The 24,978-nt window shown below is 44.2% G+C and overlaps 2 protein-coding genes across 2 annotated transcripts in view; one reads left to right on the top strand and one right to left on the bottom strand.

Moving 5' to 3' along the window:
- Nucleotides 1-690: 690 nt before the first annotated feature.
- On the bottom strand, nucleotides 691-11,757 carry sf3a3 (splicing factor 3a, subunit 3). The gene is made up of 17 exons (XM_087835185.1): nucleotides 11,525-11,757; nucleotides 11,368-11,415; nucleotides 10,902-10,954; nucleotides 8,327-8,432; nucleotides 8,172-8,244; nucleotides 5,105-5,196; nucleotides 4,938-5,020; nucleotides 4,690-4,828; nucleotides 4,543-4,611; nucleotides 4,384-4,451; nucleotides 1,939-2,046; nucleotides 1,769-1,838; nucleotides 1,512-1,676; nucleotides 1,267-1,377; nucleotides 1,103-1,193; nucleotides 977-1,032; nucleotides 691-903 (listed from the first exon to the last, which is right to left on the bottom strand). Exons 1-17 carry the CDS (start codon nucleotides 11,618-11,620, stop codon nucleotides 826-828), a joined length of 1,506 nt encoding a protein of 501 aa, XP_087691311.1. The 5' UTR covers nucleotides 11,621-11,757; the 3' UTR covers nucleotides 691-825.
- Nucleotides 11,758-12,943: 1,186 nt separating this feature from the next.
- LOC102786429 (ubiquitin-conjugating enzyme E2 E2-like) overlaps nucleotides 12,944-24,978 on the top strand; it is a 69,351-nt gene continuing 57,316 nt past the window's right edge. Inside the window, exons 1-2 of the mRNA XM_087835191.1 lie at nucleotides 12,944-13,082; nucleotides 18,967-19,164. Of these exons, the coding sequence (XP_087691317.1) occupies nucleotides 18,974-19,164 (191 nt within the window). The 5' untranslated portion in view covers nucleotides 12,944-13,082; nucleotides 18,967-18,973. The remainder of the gene's footprint in view (nucleotides 13,083-18,966; nucleotides 19,165-24,978) is intronic.

The raw sequence follows: 24,978 nt of genomic DNA, 5'->3' as shown, positions 1-24,978 counted from the left end.
ATCCTCCACAGCCTCAACTACACACGATGATGATCAAATGATTGTTACACTGAAACTCCTACAATGATAAACGATTGCTGTTCCTTTGTGTTGTCATCAAACTAATTAAAATTGTTTTGAATGAATAATCACAGTTGATGTTATCAGAGTTTTAAACTAGTTACATAGAGAGGACATAACACAAGAGTGGACGCACACACACCACGGGAACGTGCAGAGATAACAGAAGCAAAAATCCTGTAGCAACATGGAAGAGTCACAGAGGCATTCACCAAAATCTGTACCTAGAAGGTTGCTGTACCATGTTCTTGTCCTCTGAATGAGCAGAGCAACCTGGGCTCGTAACACCTGCAGCAACTTTCACTTTTTCCATAGAATTGGTGAAATCAACTTTTTGATGATATTCTTTGACCAGCACCTGTATATTAGAGTCCTCTGTCACGTTCGAGGGCTTCGAGGTTCTGCAGGTTTCAGACGTCCAGATGATCCAGGTCATCGTGGTTGTTGTGAACCAGGCACGGCTGCAGCTGAACCGCCGACTACAGATTATAGACAGTAGCTTCAGCTTGAGCAGAACGTGCTCCATCCATACATCAGTATTAAAATATCAAATGTTAATATGTGAGGGACTATTTTCAGTCCTGTCCTGGTGATTTTAGGAACTGTTGAAGGACCAGGACGAACAAGCGCGCTGACAAAAGTTTCTACTTTATTATGATCATAAACGGTCACCACATTACAAAGTTATGAAAAGCAAAAGAGAAAAGTTGGTGATGCTGTTAAAACGCTGCAGCTTACAAAGAAGAAACAGGATAAAACCAGAGTCTACAACAAGCCCTGTCTCTTCAGATCCTCGTAGGTCTTCTTGTTGACCACGTTTCCACTGGAGTCCTCGTACTCCTCCTGAAAAGCACATCGGCAAAAGCAGTTAGCAGCTACACACAACGAAACACAAACGTGTGCTGAGCGCTGGTACCTCTGTGTCGGGCTGCCACCGCTCTGACGCTTTCTGGGACTTGAGCTTCGCCCACACTGCAGGACACAAACACAAAATTAACATCTGAACATCAGCTGCATTCAGGATCTGCTCCGATCCACTCACGAGACACGGCGTCCTCGATCTGTGTGACGTTGGCAAAGTGAGCGGTGTTGGGGATTCCCAGGCAGCGCATCCCGTGGGCGTGTCTCCACTCCTTTAAACAAACATGGAAGTTCATCAGCCTTTAAACGCTCCCACAGTCACACGAGAAAACAACAGCAACGTACTGCAAAGTGCCTCTGGAAGGCCTTGGGTCCTCTGTAGGTGTAGTTCCCACAGATCTCACAGTTGTAGTTGATGTTCAGCCCGTGCAGCTTGTAGAGCCAGTATGGGATCGGCTGCAGGGACACACACACGGTTACTGTGGGGAACCCACTCGACAACAATGAAACGTCTTATTTAAACGAGCAGCGACGTTAAAGTGAGAGCAGCGTCATGTAACAGCAGCCTGCAGGCGTGTCTGTAGCCTTACCTTGCCGTCCCAGCCCAGCGGCAGGTTCTTGGGGTTGTAGATGATCTCGTTGTCTTCGTCTTCGCTCTCGCTCTCGCTGACCTGCTCTTCCTCCTCCTCCTCGCGCTCCTCTCCGGTCCTGGCCTGCTTCCTTTGCACGTTCTCGTGAGTCAGCTGCCTTTGCTCCTGTAGCCACACACGCAACATATCAACGTGGTTTCCTCACGGCCGGCTGGAAACATGAGCTCCAGCAGCAGCATCAACACATCCACACTCACCCCGAGGATCTCCACGTACTCGTATACTTGAGCTTCCAGGAAGGCGATTTCCTTGTTGCGCTCCGTGTCTCTGTGGATGACGGTAGAAATCATTAAGAGCTACATGCTGAACACTTTGATGAGAGGTGATGAGGACGTGACATCAGAGGGACAGTTTTACACACACGTACTTTTTAGGTCCCTTTGCTTTGGGGTTCTTGGCGAACAGTGAAGGATCCAGTGATTCCAGGGACTTTCCTTTGGTGCTGAAGAGCCTCTGAGCTCTCTCCTCCAGAGTCCTGAACACACACATTCAACATTACCTGCTGGCTACCAGCTGCCATAACACCGACGTCCTTTTGACTCTTTCACGAGGCCCCAACTAGACTTTTGTACTGTGCTGTTTTAACCCTTTAAGACCTACCATAGAACCAAGTCCACCAGAGCTTATATTATATGTTTACATGCTGTGGAGCCATTTTTGGGAGCATTTCAAGTTGCTATACATCAATACAACCATTATAGCCCAGATTTTAATAATATGTCTGCATTAAGTGCATAGTGATTACATAAATTGCAAAAAAGTGCAATAAACTACAAAGAAATTGAAAATTGTTTTTGCTTTTTTAACATCTATTTCTATTTCTGTTCATAATTTTTATGGACAGGATTTCTAGGCGCAGCCAAGTGGCGGAGGGCTTTCGCTTTGGTGGCCTCAGGATCTCATCTCTGATCTTTGCGGATGATGTGGTTCTGTTGGCTTCATCGGGTGGGGGCCTCCAGCTCGCACTGGAGCGGTTCGCAGCCGAGTGTGAAGCAGCGGGAATGAGGATCAGCACCTCCAAATCTGAGGCCATGGTTCTCAGCCGGAAAAGGGTGGAGTGCCCACTCCGGGTCGGGGATGAGTTTCTGCCCCAAGTGGAGGAGTTCAAGTATCTCGGGGTCTTGTTCGCGAGTGATAGGAGAAGGGAGCCGGAGATCGACAGACGGATTGGGGCTGCAGCTGCAGTAATGCGGACGCTGCACCGGTCCGTCGTGGTGAAGAGGGAGCTGAGTGTAAAAGCGAAGCTCTCAATTTACCGGTCGATCTACGTCCCTGCCCTCACCTATGGCCACGAGCTGTGGGTAGTGACCGAAAGAACGAGATCGCGGATACAAGCGGCAGAAATGAGCTTCCTCCGAAGGGTGGCTGGCCTCTCCCTTAGAGATAGGGTGAGAAGTTCAGCCATCCGGGAGAGGCTCAGAGTAGAGCCGCTGCTGCTCCACATCGAAAGGAGCCAGCTGAGGTGGTTCGGGCATCTGGTAAGGATGCCCCCTGGGCGCCTCCTGGGTGAGGTGTTCCAGGCATGTCCCACCGGGAGGAGGCCCCGGGGCAGACCCAGGACACGCTGGAGAGATTATATCTCTCGGCTGGCCTGGGAACGCCTTGGTGTTCCCCCGGATGAGCTGGAGGAGGTGGCTGGGGAGAGGGAGGTCTGGGCCTCTTTGCTTAGGCTGCTGCCCCCGCAACCCGGCCCCGGATAAAGCGGATGAAGATGGATGGAACATCTATTTCTAGTTAGAGAAATTTAAGAGGCTTATCCCTCAAAACTGTAAATACAAAAAAGTTGCACAAAATAGTTTCCCACCACAGGAAATTTATTTTGAGTGTCTTCATAGTTTTATTTTTGAAATACACCAATTTTTATACACTGCAGGAAAAACGAAAATAAATATTCTAATGCAAATTTGCAAAAAAGCAGCATATGCATCAAAATAAACTATTTCCAGCAGTGCAATATGAGTCCTAAGCATCCCAGAAACCACACAGAAAGTCATAAAGTCAAACATAACTTTTAAAAACACCAGTATAGGCTCATGAGGCCCTGATGGTAAAAAACTACATTTCTGCGAAAATGGCGTCACTTCCAGTTTCGGGCAGGTCATGGAGGACATGCGAAAGTTCGTGCTGATGGACGTAGGAAGTGTTACAAACAGCTGATCGGATCAGCAAAGCGTGTTTCTGGAATATTATGTTTTTGTTGCTGCAAGTGCTTTTTATGCAGTTTTTGCAAAGCTTTATGTGGAAGGAAACTGTGACCGAGGACAAGCTGATGGCATAAGATGTAAGTACAACTCCTCCGGTTTCATATGCAAAAAAACATTATTGCGCTAGCTCACGTGGTTGCAGAGCTACCGGGATTTAAAAATAGTTACGCAAAACAGAGCGTGCTGCTCTGACCGGTTTTAAAGGGTTAAACACGTCTCAACAAACAAACTTGGCAAACACTAAAGACAGTTTTCATCAGCTGCACAGCAGGTAAAACGTCCGACTGACCCACAGGTGGGGTCTGCAGCTCTCTGCAGCTCTCTGTCATCTGCTGCCTCGTCCACAGAGGTCACCACATCGATCTGCATATTTCATTTGGGTTTTCTGAACACCGGACGCTCTTTGTGGTCTCAAACATGGCTCTCACTATACTAAGGACGCACGGCGTGAGGTTATCTGTAGTTCAGATTGTTCCCTGTCCCCACAGAGCTGGTTTTCCAGTAATATTCTGCTTGGAATATGAAAACAATCAGCCTTCAATGCTGTAGAAAGAGAGGACGTCTGTCAGAGCTCTTACGCTGCTCCTGTCATGTTTCTAGAAGCTTACCCTCCACATTTCAGTCCCAAAGCCATGAGTGCCGACTTCAACCTGTCCAGACCCAGAGAGGCCAACTCCTACAGCAACGAGGGAACAAAACAAATATGGAACCATTATTTATGCAAAACACTTTGATTTCAGTCACGTGTCAGCGAGGATTGATTTTACCTCCCAGGAGGAGAAAGCAGAGAGGTCCAGATGAGCACCTGCATGTGTCAAAGCGCTGCTCGTCTCTTTCTACAAATAAACACAAAAGTCAGAGAAGTTCCCCAAACCCAACCATCACCTCTCACTGGTCCCAGCAGAAGGACTTACAGGCCAGCCTGGAAAGGTCCCGTTCTCCCACTTCTTCTCAAACTCTGACAGCACTTTGCCGTAAAGGTCGTTCTGGTCGAGCAGCGGTTTGACGCGGTCGGTGTAGTCCTGCAGGTACTCCAGCAGCATCTCCAGATACCTGCACAGCACCAGGCATTTAAACGCGTCCACGTCTGCGTGCAACACTGACGTGTGACTGAGGAAGCAGATTCTTTACAGTTATGCTTGAATAAGCAGCACGGACTTACTTTTTGTATTCAGCATTTTTCCTGTCCTTGGGAATGTCGAACAGCTGGTCAAATGAAGACAGGTAAGTGATGTACTCCAGCTTCTGTACGGACACAGAGAGCAGTCAGACACATCCTGGCTCAGAGGCTTATTCTTTATTAATGAGAATAAACTTCAGCGTCACAACCTCAGCTCCCTTTAAGTTGATGTACTTCAGGTAGCAGTCGTGCAGGTCGAGGTATCGGCCGTACCCCTCCTCATCGGTGAAGTCCACCATATCTGCCATAAACACAAGTCATTCCTGGGTGTGAAGGTCACAGATGTCACTTACAATAACTGTTGAGTGTAGTTATGTACAGTGGGGCAAAAAAGTATTTAGTCAGCCACCGATTGTGCAAGTTCCCCCACTTAAAATGATGACAGAGGTCAGTAATTTGCACCAGAGGTACACTTCAACTGTGAGAGACAGAATGTGAAAAAAAAATCCATGAATTCACATGGTAGGATTTGTAAAGAATTTATTCGTAAATCAGAGTGGAAAATAAGTATTTGGTCACCTCAAACAAGGAAAATCCCTGGCTCTCACAGACCTGTAACGTCTTCTGTAAGAAGCTTTTCTGTCCCCCACTCGTTACCTGTATGAATGGCACCTGTTTGACCTCATCATCTGTATAAAAGACACCTGTCCACAGCCTCAACCAGTCAGACTCCAAACTCCGCCATGGCCAAGACCAAAGAGCTTTCGAAGGACACCAGGAAAAGAATTGTAGACCTGCACCAGACTGGGAAGAGTGAATCTACAATAGGCAAGCAGCTTGGTGTGAAAAAATCAACTGTGGGAGCAATCATCAGAAAATGGAAGACATACAAGACCACTGATAATCTCCCTCGATCTGGGGCTCCACGCAAGATCTCATCCCGTGGGGTCAAAATGATCATGAGAACGGTGAGCAAAGATCCCAGAACCACACGGGGGGACCTGGTGAATGACCTGCAGAGAGCTGGGACCAAAGTAACAAAGGTCACCATCAGTAACACACTACAACGGCAGGGAATCAAATCCCGCAGTGCCAGACGTGTTCCGCTGCTGAAGCCAGTGCATGTCCAGGCCCGTCTGAAGTTTGCCAGAGAGCACATGGATGATACAGCAGAGGATTGGGAGAATGTCATGTGGTCAGATGAAACCAAAGTAGAACTTTTTGGTATAAACTCAACTCGTCGTGTTTGGAGGAAGAAGAATACTGAGTTGCATCCCAAGAACACCATACCTACTGTGAAGCATGGGGGTGGAAACATCATGCTATGGGGCTGTTTTTCTGCCAAGGGGACAGGACGACTGATCCGTGTTAAGGACAGAATGAATGGGGCCAAGTATCGTGAGATTTTGAGCCAAAACCTCCTTCCATCAGTGAGAACTTTGAAGATGAAATGAGGCTGGGTCTTCCAACATGACAATGATCCAAAACACACCGCCCGGGCAACAAAGGAGTGGCTCCGTAAGAAGCATTTGAAAGTCCTGGAGTGGCCTAGCCAGTCTCCAGACCTCAACCCCATAGAAAATCTGTGGTGGGAGTTGAAAGTCCGTGTTGCTCGGCGACAGCCCCAAAACATCACTGCTCTTGAGAAGATCTGCATGGAGGAATGGGCCAAAATACCAGCTACTGTGTGTGCAAACCTGGTAAAGACCTATAGTAAACGTTTGACCTCTGTTATTGCCAACAAAGGTTATGTTACAAAGTATTGAGTTGTATTTTTGTTATTGACCAAATACTTATTTTCCACCCTGATTTACGAATAAATTCTTTACAAATCCTACCATGTGAATTCATGGATTTTTTTTTCACATTCTGTCTCTCACAGTTGAAGTGTACCTCTGGTGCAAATTACTGACCTCTGTCATCATTTTAAGTGGGGGAACTTGCACAATCGGTGGCTGACTAAATACTTTTTTGCCCCACTGTAACTGCAGAGCAGACGTGGGGAAGTCAACACAATAAAGTGTGTTTGGTAACCAAAGGCAACCAGTGCTTTGCCTAAATGAGCCTTTTCATCAATGTTGATGCTTTCAGTTAATCCAGCTGTGAGATGGCAACAAAACCTACAGCCAGCCCGACACTCCAACACCAAGCTCTCTGTTAGCGCTGTTAGCATAAGATGATGATCGGTGCTTCTTTTCAATGAGCATCGATCACGTTTCCCAATTTGACCCAAGAACAAAAGTAGCCAGAAAGACGTCTCCCTACAGACGTTACTGCTGCTCAACACTTAAGTTTAACAGTAACCACATTAACGTAACAGCAGCCTGCACCACACTGTTACACTATAACACCGGCGAGCTTGAGTAAAGCTTTTCTACGTAACGCAGAAATGAGTCACATCACTGTGGAGCACAACATACGGCCAAACTTCAAAGTGATGCATGAATTCATGGGCGTCCACGTCTTTATATTGTAAGAGCCTACAATGACCACGACTACTAAACTGGCAGGTTTGGTAGTCGTGAAGCCGACTAATGGCTTCAAACTTCTTCCATTTATTAATATCATATTTGTGAAGTTTACAAAGTGCTCTTCTGCACAAATACTACGAACGATTGTGCTTTTCCATGACACAGGTCGACTGTGCAGGTCTACGAACAGCCCAGCTTCTTTTCATCTCTATTTAACTTCCTACATTTGATCGACTGTTATCCTTCAACCAAGCCAAGAACAATCAAAAAGGCTGCCAGGCGATGGAACAGATTGTGTTCATGTTGACCACGTCCTGTTTATCTGGGAGAAAAAGGACACGATCATCATCACATCTGCAAACATCTGATTATTGATCCTAATTTTGACCTTGAACCACGTCCTGATTGTTCCTCAGCTGTTACAAAATGAAATCAAACTTGTTGGTTGCTGTGTGGGTCTGTAAAATTAAAAGTGTATTGGTACAAATGTGTGATAAATGTCCTTCATGCAGAGGGAGCCTTCACAAACAGGATGGACACCAAACGGCACAAATTTACTACAATTAGAACTAAAAGAGAAACTAATCAGCTGAGTGCTGTTTTTATTTCAAACAGACGTGTGCAGATATCTAACAACACTGATCTGATTCTCACACTTCAGTAATCATTCTTCACACGTGCAGTGCAGCTACTTTCTGAGTTTCCTCATTAGATCCCATTTTTGTTGCTCCTCTAGCTGCTGTTCTGTGGGGTTTGCATGTCGTGCAAACGTGACTCAGGACGAGCGTGTGTTGTTTGAACTCACTCTGAGCCTCCTCGCTGGGGTTATCTCTGGCCTTCATCAGCTCCTCAAACTCTGCAGACATGGGGATGGAAATCTGCAGGAAGGACAACAGAAATCCGTTTCAAAGACCTGATGAACGCTTTCAGTTGACATTTAGGAATCAAAAGGATAAATACTTCATTTGGATGCTTTCGGTGGAACTCCTTTATCTGTTTGAGTCGGTTGTAGAACTCTGCAAACTCATTTGGTCCTGAGATGGCTGCAAGTTCGTCTCTCCTCATCCTGTCAGACAAATCATCCAGGAACACGAGAAGAACAACGGGAAGTTATCGGGACAGCAGCAGTCATGCATTCACCCCTCGCCCCTGGACCAATGGAGGAGCACGGGAGAGGCATGCTGACCGAGCTCTAAACCGTCTTTGCTCAGACAGCGGTCTATTACAAACTGCACTCGTGTGAGAACAGTGTAGCTGTGCAGTCTTCACAGGCAGTGCGAGTCCTGCGCTTCTCCTCATATTATCCAGAGTTCATATTCAAAAGCATCTGAAGTGGAAGATTATCCTGATGGGCCGTATTACAGGAAGTCTCGCTTTTGTGTTCAGCCAATCAGGCATCAGACATAGGCTCTGTCTGAATTGGTGATGTGCAGTACAGCAGCTGTGCTGTCTCCATGTTCTCCATGTGCACCTCAGACATCCACCCACAAAAATACTCTGAACATCTGCAGTGGTTGGAAGTATTAGTAATGAGCAGAAGGATTCTGCAGCCTTCTGAATGTGAATAAGACCAGAGAGATAGTGACCGACTTCAGAGGGAAGAGAACAGCTACACGACCCACGTCCTCGGAGAGGATCTTGATGCGGTCGAGGAAAAAAGGACCCGATTCTATTTACAACAGGCTGAAGTGGAAGACCGACAGAGGGCGTGTACTAGGGCTGCCACGATTAGTCGACTATCAAAATCATCAACGACTAATTTAATAGTCGATGCGTCGTTTGAAGCTTTGTAAGATCACAAAAGACGCAGGAATAAGTAGTAGGATTTAAGAGTGTAATAACGGACTGAAACAGAAGATGGCAGCACTGCATGTACAAGGATGCCAGCTGCCGTTAAACCCCGAAGAAGAAGAAGAAACTGTGTCCCAGAATTCATAGCGCGGCCCAGCTCAGTTTCCAACAATGGCGGCAGCTAGTTAGTTTTAATATTACTCTTATTATTCTTTCTGGGTCACAAAATAAACGTTTAACATATTTTCAGGCGAGAATGTAGCTGTGTAAACCTCAAATATCTGCTCAGTTTATCAAGACACCACATATTTTCAAAAGCGCTCCAACGTTTTCGGAGACGTCTGTTACCCACTAGCTCGATAGCTAGCCGGGGGCTAGGCTAACTAGAGCCGTGAGAACACCGGACTCCCGCTAATCGTTTTCAAACCCACCGGCGTCTTTCACTACTCAGGTTAAACATGATATATAAGTCACTTAGATAACTTAAAATGTTATTGTTTGGCTTTTTTCAGTATTTTATTTGTTCCTGAGTAAATCGGTTTGGCTGAGATTAAAGTTATAGTTTTTACACAGCTGAATAAACGTCAAGCAGACAGCTGATTATCAGAAGTGTGAGATGCTCGAGAATTTACTCCGGTGTCCTGTTATATTTTAGATAGCAAGGAGTTTATTAAACTTCACCAAAACAATCTGCAGATTTCATTAAAATTTAATAAACTATCATCTTGTCTTTATTTTTAGTTAGCACATACCTTAAACACTTAAAGCTGTAAGCTAATGATAGTTATATAAGAGCAGATGCTGCTGGTGCAATAAGCTGTACGTTTTACGTCCAATAGATGATGATCTGATTAGTCGACTAGTCGTAAAAATAATCGGTGACTAGTCGACTATCAGAATAATCGTTTGTGGCAGCCCTAGCATGTACAAGAAGAGTGAGCATATATAAACAATGCAGGCTCAGATGCTTCAGTGTGAGGCGATTATCTCACTCAGTTGTTGCAAGCACATTACTTTGCTTTGGTGTGCTGGGGAAGCAGCATCGTGACACAGACTGAACAGACCGATTAGGAAAGCTGGCTCTGCTGTTCAAAAACAATTTGAGGTGTTATGTGCCTTTATGGAAATATGCCTTTGACACAGTTCGGTACTCCGATTCTTTATCAGACTTCAAATAACCAAAATATCTCCAGAATATTTCCTTGGACTCGTCTTTTCCAACAGTGTCCTCGTCTTGTGAGCCCTGGGCTTGTCCTTTCAGGTGTCTTGTTCGGTAATGCTAGAGCTCACGTTTTCCTTCACAATTTGGTGTCATTTGGTCTTCTATCCTGCTCACACGCCTAACATACTGCTATGCCCAGCTGTAATAGTATTATCACCAAGCTGTTTCTGAGTGATTTGCTACTAGATTGGTGAATAAACCTGCGTGTGTGTGGACCCCAAGTTAGAGAACAATGTCACAGTAGAGCAGACAATAGTCTAGCAGATTCACATCATTTCCAGAAGTGGTGAGATTGGAGCTGACGTTAACCATCTCCTGCCATGTGCCACATGTAAGAAACGCTACGTCCCCATCCTGACTGTCACAAGATTTTTCAGGCTTCTCGTGTGAATACACCTTTAGTTGGTCTACTTTTCAAATAACCGCTCAAAAGTTTGTTCCTCCACTTCTGTAACCGCACAAAGGTCCAGCCAACATACCTATATTTGAGTGGAAATGACTGTTTGCTAAGAAAACACTCACCCATCTTTGTCTTCATACAGGTCTCTGAGATTTGCGCTCACTTCCATATACCTCTGCAAGAAGAAGCACAGACACGTTTTTACCAGCGTTGACCATTAACAGTGAAAAGTTGCTAATTATCAAAAGTGATTCTTTGTCTCCAATGTGCGTCTCTGAAGTCAGGTTTTAACCATTTATATTTTACACCTAGTTTTAATGACCTCTGCTGCACTTGGGGGCAGATTTTCGGGGTGTCATTTCGTTGTGACACCGCTTCATTCAGTACATCTGATTACGTTCTTTATCTGACCTCTTTTCTCGTGATTAGTGTAAGAAAATGCATCAAATCCGCTAACAAATTGTGCTTTGCACGTTTACAAAATTGTAACCTGGGTTTTATGAAAGGTTAGTTATTCGTTGAATTCCCAGCAAATACTATTAGCCAGTTGGTGAGAGCAGTTTTAAATGAGTCCAAACTCTTACTCACATCCAACATCGCTCTTGTTCGATGGTCAGAATTGATTTGTTCACGCAGCTGAAATGAGAGTTGGAAAAAACACACGGACAAATGTTAATTTCAGCGTTTCTGGGATTTACGACCAAGCGTAGCAATGCTAAAGCTAGCCTTAAGTGGCACCACTCACCGTCGACTTCTTGTGTAACATTTCTTTAGTTTTAGCATCCATTAGCCTCTCTTTCTCTTCGTGATAGCGACGCTGTTGTTCTAATATAGTCTCCATTGTCCGCAAAAATGTAGAACGTTTAATGGAGACGAGCTAAGGTTTCTAATGGGGTAGAATACAAATGAACGAAAGCGGCAATACCCGCCGTATCTGGTACGTTTGTTTTCAATGGCGCATGTCGCCGAGCTAACGGCCCGCACTCTATTAGCCGTATGAGAAACATGAACCCGTGGAAGGGTTCCGCACTGGTCATGTCTGTGTACAATACTTCTATCTTTTTTTATCTGAAGCCTTTCGACAGTTAATAATAACATTGGTTACAGTTTATTTTTAGACAATTACTGTGAAATCCTTTGACACAAATTGTTGAAAGTAATGGTTCCGTTTAGATTTTGACCGTTTTAGCTAGATGAGTTGATGGGCATAACAGCAATTCCTTTCAAGAGGATCCCTGGTGTTTATATCACTGAAATGTAGAAACTGCTTCTGAAAAGTACTCTTTTTCAACGTGATGGGTTGGCACCACACCGTGCACGGTCTGTGCCGCGTGCTCGGTATTCTCTTTGCACTTCCTTTGTAGTCTACACTATCATCAAAGCCTGCCACAACACACAACGCACCCTCGCGGAGGCGCGCGCACGAAGGCAGTCTGGAGCCGTCAAGCGTCGGATTGGTTAAAGAGAAAAAGACCGGAAGTGTGAACTCTGTGTCTTAACATAAAATACGTCCATCTTTTAGCTTTGTGCTTATTGTTTTTTTTGTTTTGTTTTGTTTTTTGGTTGGTTTTTTTTCCTATAATGCTCAACCGAGGATGTAACATAATCGGATTAATGATGGTGCCTTGTATGTTATACTGTTGTTTGTAAATAAAGTTGTTTTTTTTTTAAAAACATAAAATACGTCCATTCATCCATCTTCTTCGGAGGGCTTTTTTTCAATCAGTTGCTTGATTCAATAAATAATAATCTGAACTAGGTTGCGTTATAGACTGACATGTTTGTATATTCCTTGTTATTTTTTTCGGCAATTTTCACTGGTATCAAAATAAAATCCAAATTTAAAAATGTAATGGTTTGAAATAACACGTTACACAGTAGGATCAGGGAAGATAAAGCAAATAGGCTAACGAGTGCAAAACTATTCTATGAGTGTTGATATTGGGTGAAAGGACATTACAAGCCTCAGGTCTACTCGTGCACACGTGAAAAATTACAGAGATTAAACAGATCGTCAGTGTAATTGTTTAACCTCATTTGGAATAAGTTAAAGTGTATTGCATCATATGAATATTGTTTTTTATAGGCAGTCTTCGGGGGAAATAAGCCACAGGCTCTTATTTTGACAGATTAAACCGGAAACTGCGCTCGTCACGGTCGCTACCGTGACAGTCGCGGTTTCACCACATTCTCGAGCAGTCAGTCAAAGCAGCGGACAGTAAAAAGAAGCGGACGAGCAGCGTTGCGGATTTACAGAATAAACAGTGGAGCTTATAACACACACGTCCCGCCAGCTTATAAAGGTGAGCTGCTCGTATTCTTCTCTAATGGAGTCAACTCTATGAACACAACGAAGATTTATGGGGTTATTTTGTGGGGAAGGGGCGGGGGTGGTGGTGGTGGGGGGCATCCATTCTGTCTTTTGTGCTGGAGCAGATTTGGCAGCGGTCACTGAGGTCCGCTGCTGTAGAGGAGAGATGTCGAACAAGTGTGTCCTTCAGCTTTATCTTCTTCGGCGCGTATAAAGATTGCGAGGCTGTCTTGCTGTTAACTCTTCACACAGCCAACAAAACAGGCGATCCGGGCCGCGGGAGCTCGCTGGCCCCTCATCTACAGCTTTACGAGCTGTTTGATGTGGACTAAAGAGGGTTCCCCCGAACGTGGTCTAAAATCCGAGCGGATTTAACCCCGTTTCTCATTAAACGACTGTATGTATACCATACGAGTCCTTTAGAGTCATAGGCAGATGCACGTTAATTCGGCATATATCCATGCACCTAACTGAACTTAATAAGATGTAAACTATAATAATCGTTGGCCCAGTCGTCACTCAACCATTAACAGCGAAATAGCCTTGCTAGGAATCCGAGCCAAAAGTGGGAATTCCCTCTTTACAGAGTCGGGTACAGGAAGGGTTCAGGGGTGTTAGCTGGAGAGAAACCCAAACTCGTAACTGTTTATTGAGCCTTCAGCCTCAGACAAAAGAACCGACTGAATCCACGGGACTGTGAGTGCCCTGCTGGGTGGGATCTATGTGTAGACTCGCTCAGTAATCGGTGACCGGTTGAGCTGTTGTGACAGTTTGGCACATCTTCAAGCCCAACACGAACCACCGATATGTTTCCAACTTTTGCTTTCAGTATGTTTGTCCTCACCTGACAGCTGGAAACACGCAGGTGTCTACTGAGATGTTAGCAGCTGACCCTGAGATCTGAAATGATGTCCTTCTGTGTCACTCTAACCAAAAACTAAAGTATCAGCTCTCCACCAGTTACTGCACAGTCTTCCTGCTGCAGCTGTTTGTCAGATGTCAAAGGTGGAGTGAGCTAACCAAAGTCATGTACGCACGACCATCTGTCCTTACTCACTGTGATTCTATATTCATGTGAGCAGCAAAAATGCCCTCACAGCCATTCGTCTGTGTCATGCATTTTTCATTGCACACCAGGGGATATAAATAGAGGCATTCACCTTGAGCTCCTCGCTCACATACACAATAATGGGGACAATTGATTTAGCGAGGCTGACCTTGTAGGTGTCTTTTTCTGAGACTCGTAGGTTGTGACTGACAAATGTTCAGCCTGGCTGATTGTCAGAATGAACCGGAGCTCGCTATTTAACTAATGACATCTGCGGGTGTATCTTTGGATGAGGACATAGGATAACGCTGCTTGTTTTTATTATCATTCAGCAGTCCAACGGGCAGCAGGTTGTGTTGTCAGTAGGCCGTCTCCTCCTTTATGGGACATAGAAGCGTCACGGCTGTTTTTAGAGTTCTGCAAAAGGACTTTTTCTGATCCAGCATGACTGATGTGGGTTCAGTGCACAGATAAGGTGAATAAAGTTGGATGAACTTCAGTGGGGCAGTCTTCCTGCACACAGATTTGTTTTGTTTTGATTATTTCTTCACACTCCTCCTGCTCTTGGTGAACTCTGTTGTCTTCCTTCCTTATTCTGGCCCACTTGTCAACCAGTAGGCATTTGACCCATGCATATATCATCCTCGTTGGATTTTGGAGGGCTACACGGGAGCGTGTTTGCAGTGGGTGAAAACCCTGTGCTATCTAAATGAAAGCGTGTAGGCAGACGGGCACATTTACAGGACCCTAAATTATATTGAAGTGTGTAACAACAGCCCTATGACATGTGTACAGTTCAATGAGCCATAAGTTACCAGTATGACAATGTTACGATCACACAAACATATTTTCCATAATGTTATTTAAGGTGATGTTTTTCCTTCTTCGATCTGCTACCCAGAAAATACGTCAACTCCTTGTTGATGACTGCGAGGTGGAAAATCTTTGAGGCTTTGAGTTGTTGTAGTTGTGCATCTGATGAGTTTCTATTGTCCACAGTTTAACTTTCAAACCCAAAGTATCTCCCTTCATTCTATTAATGGATTCACTGCACAGCGCCTTATAGAGGTGGGAATCACCACACATCCCACGATACGATATTATTGCAATTTTTAAAAATATTTTGCGATATTCAGATTCTGTACATAAAGGTAAACTTTATCAATATTCATTTTCTCTAATATCAAAGTCTCACACTCAGTCTTTCTCTCATTTCAGTTTGATTGTTGACAAACTGAACGGTTTGTATTACAGTCTAGTCCAACTTAACTGAATCAACCATCTGGTACAATTATAGCTATTCTGAACTATGCAGTTTATGAAAACTATGCAGCCCCTTCAGCAACTGAAGAATTTGAAAGTAAATTAAAACAAAATATAATTTTACATTAAATAAAAAAGTTTTAAACTTAATTAAAATAAAACATGTCTTAAATTAAAATAAGTAAACTGTCATGTTTATTAAACACATTTGGACAGTGAAGGAATGTCAGGATTCTTGCTCAGAAAAAGGATCAACATGCTCTGAAGTCAGAGCACAAAAACCTTTTTGTAACAAAGTATCGATTTCTGCTGTCCCTGTATCCATACATTATTAGCAAACAAAATATCACCATGCTACACAGTATCCATTTTCCCCACCCCTAGTGCCTTATAGGGTGGCTGAAGCCACAAACCTAAACTACCAGTTAATTCTTTGATACTTCTCAAGTCTGAATGAAACAGATGTACAGATGTATAATGCTGGATTAAAACACCTCAGATTGAAAAAAATCAGCTTGATTGGATCATCATTGGCTCCTTATGAGCTTCAGAGAAATGACTGGATATCAGACCGTGAGACCCCCTTAAACTTCCCAATATTTCTGCATGCTTGTGTGTGGTGGCAGTGACTACATGGCAGCATGCTTTTGTGATTCCCTTGAAGCACATGTCCAAATACCAGTGGCTGTGAGCATGACCTCCAAACTGTGAGAACATTGCTGTGTGAACAAGCTTACGAAATGTGTGCTGTTTCATAAAATGTTACACTGCACTTGTACGGCAGAGTCGTGGAGGCAGCTGTCAGGATACGGGGGACAAGGACAGCCACAAATGTCCAGCTTACTGGGTTTTGCTCAGCAATATGCGAAAGATCAACTGGCTGAACTGGGACACAGAATTAACCAGTTTGACCACAGCGCAGGTGAAGGCTCCCCCATGCCCCCCATGAGTACTAGTGCCAAGAAACAGAAAGGCCCACAAGCAAAACTCGAGGACTTGCAGCCACTACCTGGAACGTCGTTGCAGCGCAGCAAAGCTGTTGGAGTGACATCGTTGTACGATCGCGAGACGCAGATCCCTTCTTCAGCAGCGCTGTGAGAAATGCACAGATGCTGTATGTGTGACTGATGCTATTGACACAGCATCCTGAGTTCATAATTACAGCTTTAAATATGCCCGTGAAGTTTTGAAAGGCCAGCCCCGACTGTTGTGAAACAGGTGTGTAACCCACAGCACAGATTTTCTAACACACCCTCCAAACAGGGTGTAGCTGGAGAAGCCTGCACTCAAAGCAGATCCCAGGTTGAACTGTGTGGTGTTGTGATTCAGGATTCCCAGAAACTGGAGTGTGTCCTGATGAACGTGTGACTGCTGTGTGAAAGCATCCCCAGAAATCAGGCGTCCTTTAAAGTACAGGGCAGACTGTTCGACTTACTATTTGCAGTTTTACTGTTTACCATTTTAAAATGTGCACTTCTCACTGACTCTATAAAAAACAGCCATTTGAAGCTTGACTGTTGGGATGTTGCCTTCAGCATGCAAATCAACAACAAGCGCTTACTTTTTCAAGAAGAACTAAAAAGATGTGAGCACATAAAACGGTGTCAGGAAAGGCAGCAGAAAGAGTTTTACGTGACACGTTAAAGAGGCGTTCGACTGGATGATCAAGGCTCAGACGTATGAGAGTGAAAAACAGGGTGACAGCTTCTTTGCAGCTGGCAGGAAAGGCATCATATTATTGAACAGAGACATGAAAATAGTAAAAGATGGAAGACGTTGTAGTGTCTTTGTCTGTGTCAGAAAGTTCTCGTCCATCTGTCTCTTGTTCAGCTCTCTTTGTCTCTTCACTGCAGGGTCATGAGCCGCTTTATCTTCTGCTGCGTCTTCTCCTTTCTCATTTACATCCTCCTCCTCTCCCATATCTCCTCCTTCCTTCACTCGCATACCTGCCACGCCTCCATTTTCATCCTTGTCTCCACTAGGGCTGCCACAAACGATTATTTTGATAGTCGACTAATCAGATCATCGTCCATTGGACGTAAAACTACAGCTTATTGCACCAGCAGCATCTGCTCTTATATAACTATCATTAGCTTACAGCTTTAAGTGTTTAAGGTGCTAACTAAAAATAAAGACAAGATGATAGTTTATTAAATTTTAATGAAATTTGCAGATTGTTTTGGTGAAGTTTAATAAACTCCTTGCTATCTAAAATATAACAGGACACCGGAGTAAATTCTCGAGCATCTCACACTTCTGATAATCAGCTGTCTGCTTGACGTTTATTCAGCTGTGTAAAAACTATAACTTTAATCTCAGCCAAACCGATTTACTCAGGAACAAATAAAATACTAAAAAAGCCAAACAATAACATTTTTAAGTTATCTAAGTGACTTATATATCATGTTTAACCTGAGTAGCGAAAGACGGCGGTGGGTTTGAAAACGATTAGCCGGGAGTCCGGTGTTCTCAGGGCTCTAGTTAGCCTAGCCCCCGGCTAGCTATCGAGCTAGTGGCTAACAGACGTCTCCGAAAACGTCGGAGCGCTTTTGAAAATATGTGGTGTCTTGATAAACTGAGCAGATATTTGAGGTTTACACAGCTACATTCTCGCCTGAAAATATGTTAAACGTTTATTTTGTGACCCAGAAAGAATAATAAGAGTAATATTAAAACTAACTAGCTGCCGCCATTGTTGGAGACTGAGCTGGGCCGCGCTATGAATTCTGGGACACAGCTTCTTCTTCTTCGGGGTTTAACGGCAGCTGGCATCCTTGTACATGCAGTGCTGCCATCTTCTGTTTCAGTCCGTTATTACACTCTTAAATCCTACTACTTATTCCTGCGTCTTTTGGGATCTTACAAAGCTTCAAACGACGCGTCGACTATTAAATCAGTCGTTGATGATTTTGATAGTCGACTAATCGTGGCAGCCCTTGTCTCCACACTTGTCCCCCTGCACCTCTGTGTGGTTGCAGACGTCCTCGTTTCCTGTGTAGCTCGTTTTACTCGTCTTTTTCACTCCCACGCAAGAGAAAACCAAACATAATTAATAGCAGCTTGTGTTGTCATGAATAATAGGTAAATGAAACTGTAAATTTGTTTTTGGTCAATTATTTTTTGGTTACAACAAAGCTTCTTGGAAATAAATCTTATATTGTTGTTTAAATGGAGCCACATTTGTAAGGAAATGCATCTGTGGGTTGAGCAGCAGAGGGGAGGATGTGAGGAAAGGCCATGAAAATGCTGCCAAATCTTCTCTGTCGGTGCCAAACAGCTTATTGTGCTATTGACTCGTGTTCACTGTTGTTTATTAGGTTGGATAATTGACGTCTGAAGAAATCAGACGGGGCCTCAGCAGCATGTGGATCTCTCCCCACAGCCTGGCGCCTCCTCATCACCAGCTTGGTCACACACTGCTGTGGGATCCCACAGCAGTGTGTGACCAAGCTGTATTTAAAACTGTGTTTCTCAGATGACCGACCTGCAGTGAAGGTTGAGTAAACCTTCAGGTGTGCTCGTTACGTGCCGTTAAAGCCTGTGTGCATGTGCAACCATCCCACAGCGTCACCATGTCCAGTGAGGTGCAGCCGAGGCCGGACGACAGCCCCAACACCAGTGGGGGGAGTTCGGACGCCGAGCAGAGGGAGGCGGCTCCTCCGGAGCAGCCGGGCCCCGAGCAACGGGACCAGGCCCAGCCCAAAAAGAAGGAGGCCAAAATCTCCAGTAAGACCGCTGCCAAGCTCTCCACCAGTGCCAAGAGGTAAAGCTCAGTGCGCTCACTCTGTTTTGCGTTGTGCACTCTGCTGGGTGTGCGCCCGTTTAGCTTCTCGAGTAGTCGTCTGTCACTCACTTGTTCTCTGTGGTGCTGCTGTTTAAAGTGCTGCTTTGGTTTTGCAGTCAAAAGCCAGCATGAGCGCTGCACTGTAACCTTCTGTTAATGAGGTCACAGCAGCCACTGTGACATAAATACTAAACACAACATTAGGGCACTCATTAGATAACTGGTTAAATAAAAAGTAGGCGAGTTATGAAATGATGAAAGTGCCGCCTGCTTGTATTTAATACATCTTTTTTGTTAAATTGAGTAGTGACAGGAAAAAACAGATACTGGTGTTCTAATGCTAATAATGGTGGCGTTTGGCACCTGTAAAGCTGTGCTGAGCCTCTCTAAGCACGACTGGTGTGTATGTGACAATACAAATGTTCTACAGTGTTGTTGGATATGGAGCAGGGCTGGGCGATAGAAACGATATAAATTTGGCCAACGATGGAGATTTTGACTATACCGCTCTATCGCGATAGCGCATGTTGATGATGTCATCAAGCTGTGCCTGTTTTGGTTGAAAGCATCGCAGCGGCTACAACAATTATCGTCTGCAAATTATGGCGACAGTCACAGCAAAGAGATGAAGCACTTGAAATGGATGAAATACATAACATTGATTCACAGTGTTGGGGAGTAACGGAATACATGTACCGCCGTTACGTATTTAAAATACAAAATATGAGTAACTGTATTCCATTACAGTTACCGTTTAAAAAGGTGGTATTTAGAATACAGTTACTTTGTTGAAATAAATGGATTACACGGCGGTACTTCCCTGTTTCATATTGTGGCGGGTCAGGACTGTTTGGGTTTTGTTTGACAGCTACGTTCTGTTGTTCCAGGCAGCGTTACGGTTGCCATGGTTACAGGGTGACGCTCTCTCTCTCTGTGTTTCCTGGGTGAGAGAGGCCTGTTGTTGTTGTTGTGCTAAGCTATGCGGAGCAGTTTGGTTAGCGGCGGTGTGTTTCTGTTGGAAAATAAACGGCTGTGATTTAATATGAATGCAACAGGCAGAATGCTACAGGTATAGCTCTAAAGAATGTAGCATCATGGGCAGTGTAGTCCGTGCTGCAGGGAGAATGGACTGCCATACCCGTTATGTGTCTGTGAGCGAGGGAGGGAGAAAAAGGAAAAGTACGAGCTGTCATCGAGCAGAAACGGGAGCTGGAAGCATGTAAATATAATAATAACCACTGCAGCCAAGAAGAGAGCCTGACGAGCCCAGCTGTAAGTAAGATATTAAGACTCGACTGTACACCGTGTTCGTGTTTTCCTCCAAAAACAATAAGTTCTGTTGGAGCAGCCTTTCAACGCCTCTCTCTGTCTCTGCTAGCAAAGTTGACCCAGACAACAAAGTAAAGCTAGTTTTCAGCTACGAGCCGACACGAACCCACCGTATTAGCCAGAGGTCCCTTTACTACGGTTCGGAGCCGCGGACCTTCAGTAACAGTAATAAATCACAGCAATAGTACATTCATGTAGTTGTAAACAGCATGATAATATATTAAGTAATCCAAAGTATTCAGAATACGTTACTCTCATTGAGTAACGTAACGGAATACGTTACAGAATACATTTTGGGGCATGTAATCTGTAATCTGTAATGGAATACATTTTAAAAGTAACCTTCCCAACACTGTTGATTCATTAATGTTGAATTCTCTGCAGCTGCTCTGTTCCCATGTTGTTGCAGTATATTAATAACTAACCTCGTATTCTGGATGAATGATCTCAGTTGTTCTCCTGACTGAAGTTTGGCCCGTGTACAGCATCCTGCTATGTGATTGCATTTGTTCCTGACCACCAGAATCCCTCACGTTAACTTTTAATGAGTGGAAAAAAGTTAGCTTCACTGTGCTAATGTTATGCTAACATAGCTATGTTGCTAGCAATCACGTAGCACAACATTATATAGCAGCTAGTCCAACTTCAGTAACCCTGCAAACATCACTGCTGTTTAGTTTTCTGTCTTCATTTATGTTGGAAGTGATAACAGAGCTGTATGTTTGAATTAGTTTCAAAAATCTCTCAGTCAGAACATGGTATGAAATGTTTAGGTGGAAGCTAGCGAGCTAACTTCCTGTTAACTTCTAACTCCGTTAAATTGAATAAATTCTGTTTTCATGGATGCCTGGATGTTAAACTTAATTGTTACACCTGGTAAAGCAGCAACTCTGATCATTTTATTAAAGATGAAAGAATTTAGACCGTTTTTAACTCTTAGTGTTCGTTTGACTTTGGGACCTGAAGTCGACGGAGTTTAGGACCCAGATTACTCCGTGAAGCTCCTCCCTACGGCAGCCGTAATGCTCTGACAATCCATCAAGCAGTGCGGCTTCGTAGCTTAGCAAAGTCGTACTACAACATTTTTGACAGATGTTTGAGCGCCGTGTAGCACATAAAATCAGTTCGAGGTCAGTAAGCAGTGCAGCTTACCAAAGTTGTACTAAAACATTTTTTAACAGATTTCTGCCAAAATCGGTTCGAGGTCAGTAAGCACAACCAGAATTCATACATAAGGCGCACTCTCGATTTTTGAGAACATTAAAGGATTTTAAGTCCTTATAGTGTGGAAAATACGTTATACAGAAGAAAAGAATATATCGCGATATATATCGTTACCACACATGCTTCAGATTATACCGTGATATGGATTTTTGGCCATATCGCCCAGCCCTAATATGCAGCTGTCTTTAAGCCACCAGGTCAGAGGACAGAGTTGGTGTGGTGTCTGTTTGCACCCGTGGTGCTGCTGCCAGGCAGCACTGTCTCTCTGAACCAAACAAAGGATTTCCATTAGTGAGAGCTTGCAGGAAACTTATCAACAGTGCATTTGCATCATGACTGAATCTAGCAGCACTGACTAACTGTGAGCTGCGGGATCAGTTTCATGACCTTTAATATGCAAATTGTCAAGACCACTGATCAATAACCATGAGTGCCATTCACAGAGAGCTGGGGAATGGCTGCAATCACAGCATGTAAGATGGTGACAGATGCACCCTTAGGCCCCGCCTCCATTCAGAGATGGTCTTTCCCTTTTTCACATACGTGGTGGTTTTCCACGGTGGGATAACAGAGCTGTCTTTCCCACTTCTTCAAAGTATTAAGACGCAGTTCAAAGGCAAACCCACGTGTCTGGTGCTGAGAGTGGTCCTGCTGCTGAGGTTGGGGTCATCCTGTAATCTCTTACAAACTACCTCCAATGTTTCAGTGACTGGAACACAAGTGAGGAGAGCTGTGACATCGTATGAGACCACGGTTTCACCTGCCTCACCATCTCTACAAAACCCAAGCTGTTCTGGATGTGGTGTTCAGACATAGTACATACTGATGTAAATGTTGTTGCTCGTGTCTGTTTGTTGTGTGTCTGTTTACTCCACTGACCTCTTGAAGGGAACGAGAATTTTCCTCAGCATTAATAAAATTCTTATCTTAATTGTTTAACAGCAGGAAGCTGTTTAGAGGCCGACAGGGAACAAGCAAACAATAAATCAACAAACTGGAAAAAGTCCTCATTACGTCACATGTTGCTCTGTTTCTCACCAGTTCATGGCAGGTTGGAACTGGGCATACTGGTGTGCTGACACTGGTTATCTGGCCAGCAGCAGAGAGCTGCTCCTGTGTTGATACCAGAGAAAGTGCTTGTTGTTCTCCACACCGTCACTTATCGGCAGCTGTGCTGTTGATGAACGACATGCAGGAAGTGCAAGAACAGCTTTACCTAAATAAAGGCGTTACTCTACTACTCTTAATTATTTTATCTGGGAGCCGCTTCATTAGTGTCAGGTCCAGTCTGCAGCAGCTCCAAACAGCCGTCATCAAGTGTTCCTGCCCCACACGGGCACACACAGGTGGGCTGGAAACACTGAGGTGGAGACCAGAGACGGAGCACTTTGAAGTTTATTGGCTGGCTGTGATTTTCCTTCTTAGTACAAATACTGTAAACCTTTATTTTATGGAAGTCAGATGTAATCACTTTATACGTCTTCATTTCTTCTCAAAACTGCAGCAGTTTAGAGTGCACACACACAGACACACACACATGCGCACACACACACACATGCGTGCACGCGCACACGCACGCACACATGCAGACACACACATGCACGGAGTAGTTGAGGAACATCTGTACATACTGCCATTGGCACGTACAGGTTGATGGTTGCAGCGTCGCAGTGCTGCGTGTTCACTGTGTCATGTGGCCAGTGTGAGGTCACAGCACTGCTGTTATGCTGGAGCTCTTTAATCCAGGTAATAGTTGTTATTTATTTTTAATATAACTTGTTATTTAATGAATACGTTAAAACAGAATTTACATTTGGATTTAATCAATCAAACAGGAAAATACAAGAACAGATTATTATTTTTATTAAGATGAAAAAATACATTTATTGATATGCAAATTTTTTATTTTATAGAAAAAAATGTTGAATCATTTCTCAGAGAAGAACACCCAAATCTTACATTTGGGAAAAATGTGTTTCTTACTTGCCTAATAAATAATTTTTTCCCTAAACAATTCTAATATAATCTGATAAATGAGTTTCCCACAGTCTGTGAAGTCTCAAAATGACAGCGTTAACGTGACATGATGCCAAACATGCTGCACAGCAGAGTTACAGCTGTGTACTGTGGGCGTCTCACACCGCTTTGTGTTTTCTTATAGGCTGAAGTGTCTTTTAATAAAAGCACAAGGAGTGCAGTGAAGTAGCTGCTGAGGCTCATACTCTCTTTCAGCAAAGATTTGGTTTGATGTGTGTCAGTGTGGACTCTGTGTGGACACACAGAGTCCACACAGAGTGTCGGTGTCGGGTCGGTTACATCAGTCAGCTGCTTGAATCTGTTAACCCCCCCCCCCGCTCTCTATTATCATGCGGCACAGTAAAGTGGGCTCTTTATTTCAGCTGTTGTAAGGCGAGACAGCGTCTGGGACTGTAAAGTGTAGAGGATAGCACTTAATCACAGCGTGCCGCTCTGCTTTAAACATCAGACTGTCGTCGCCCTTCCAGCAGCGTCGTTGTCATTGTGAGCTGGACTGTGTGTGAGTCGTGTACAGTGCGACTGTTTGAGTGTCGTTTTTGGGAGTTAGCAGCCCGAACATGAGCACGTGTGCTGCAGGCTGCTCCTCCTGTGTGTGTCAGGATAACTCGATGTGGCTCTGACTCTGATCCAACCACATGGCTGACGTGGCGTGGTGTTATTCTCACTGTCATTGGCCGGTTTGCTGTCAGAGCACGGACAGAATGACGTTTATTGATTTTATGACATATTTGTACTGAGGAAGCTCATCCATGATGATTATCTTCATCACGTGAGTCATGTTAGTTTTTGTTTCGTATGAAATACATTTCCACTCCTTGTTGTATCTGTTACATCAAAAGCCGTCCACGTGCTGTATTCACACTCTGACAATCATGATGCATCTATGACACATGCTTCATCGTGCAGCATTTCATAAATGAAAGTGTGGATTTGCTCGTACATTGCTGGATATTATATATATATTATTATATGAAATGAGGTCAGTCACAGCAGACGCTGCATCAGATACATACAGAGTCTCGTCCACAGTGGGGGGCCGTGCTGTAAAAATAAGAGGGTAACCACTTCATTAAGGTTTATTTGCTTTATTTCACATTTGCCACACATGCAAAGCTGCTTTTATACGTCACAGACTGATCCACATGCAGAGTGTAACAGAGTATTCATGCACTGTGGAGTCTCGTGCACGAGCATGAAGAACTG

This window comes from Neolamprologus brichardi, chromosome 22, assembly GCF_056152115.1.
Source record: "Neolamprologus brichardi isolate AB-2024 chromosome 22, ASM5615211v1, whole genome shotgun sequence".
NCBI classification, from domain to species: domain Eukaryota; kingdom Metazoa; phylum Chordata; class Actinopteri; order Cichliformes; family Cichlidae; genus Neolamprologus; species Neolamprologus brichardi.
This window is presented reverse-complemented; position numbering and strand designations above follow the sequence as displayed.

What these genes read in the sequence shown, in the direction of transcription:
- sf3a3 (XM_087835185.1), bottom strand. Translation starts at nt 11,620, where the DNA reads ATGGAGACTATATTAGAACAACAGCGTCGCTATCACGAAGAGAAAGAG. An exon ending in GAACAAGAGCGATGTTGGAT is followed by an intron (nt 10,955 to 11,367) that starts GTGAGTAAGAGT and finishes TTCTTCTTGCAG; the next exon opens with AGGTATATGGAAGTGAGCGC. An exon ending in TCAACTTAAAGGGAGCTGAG is followed by an intron (nt 5,021 to 5,104) that starts GTTGTGACGCTG and finishes GTGTCCGTACAG; the next exon opens with AAGCTGGAGTACATCACTTA.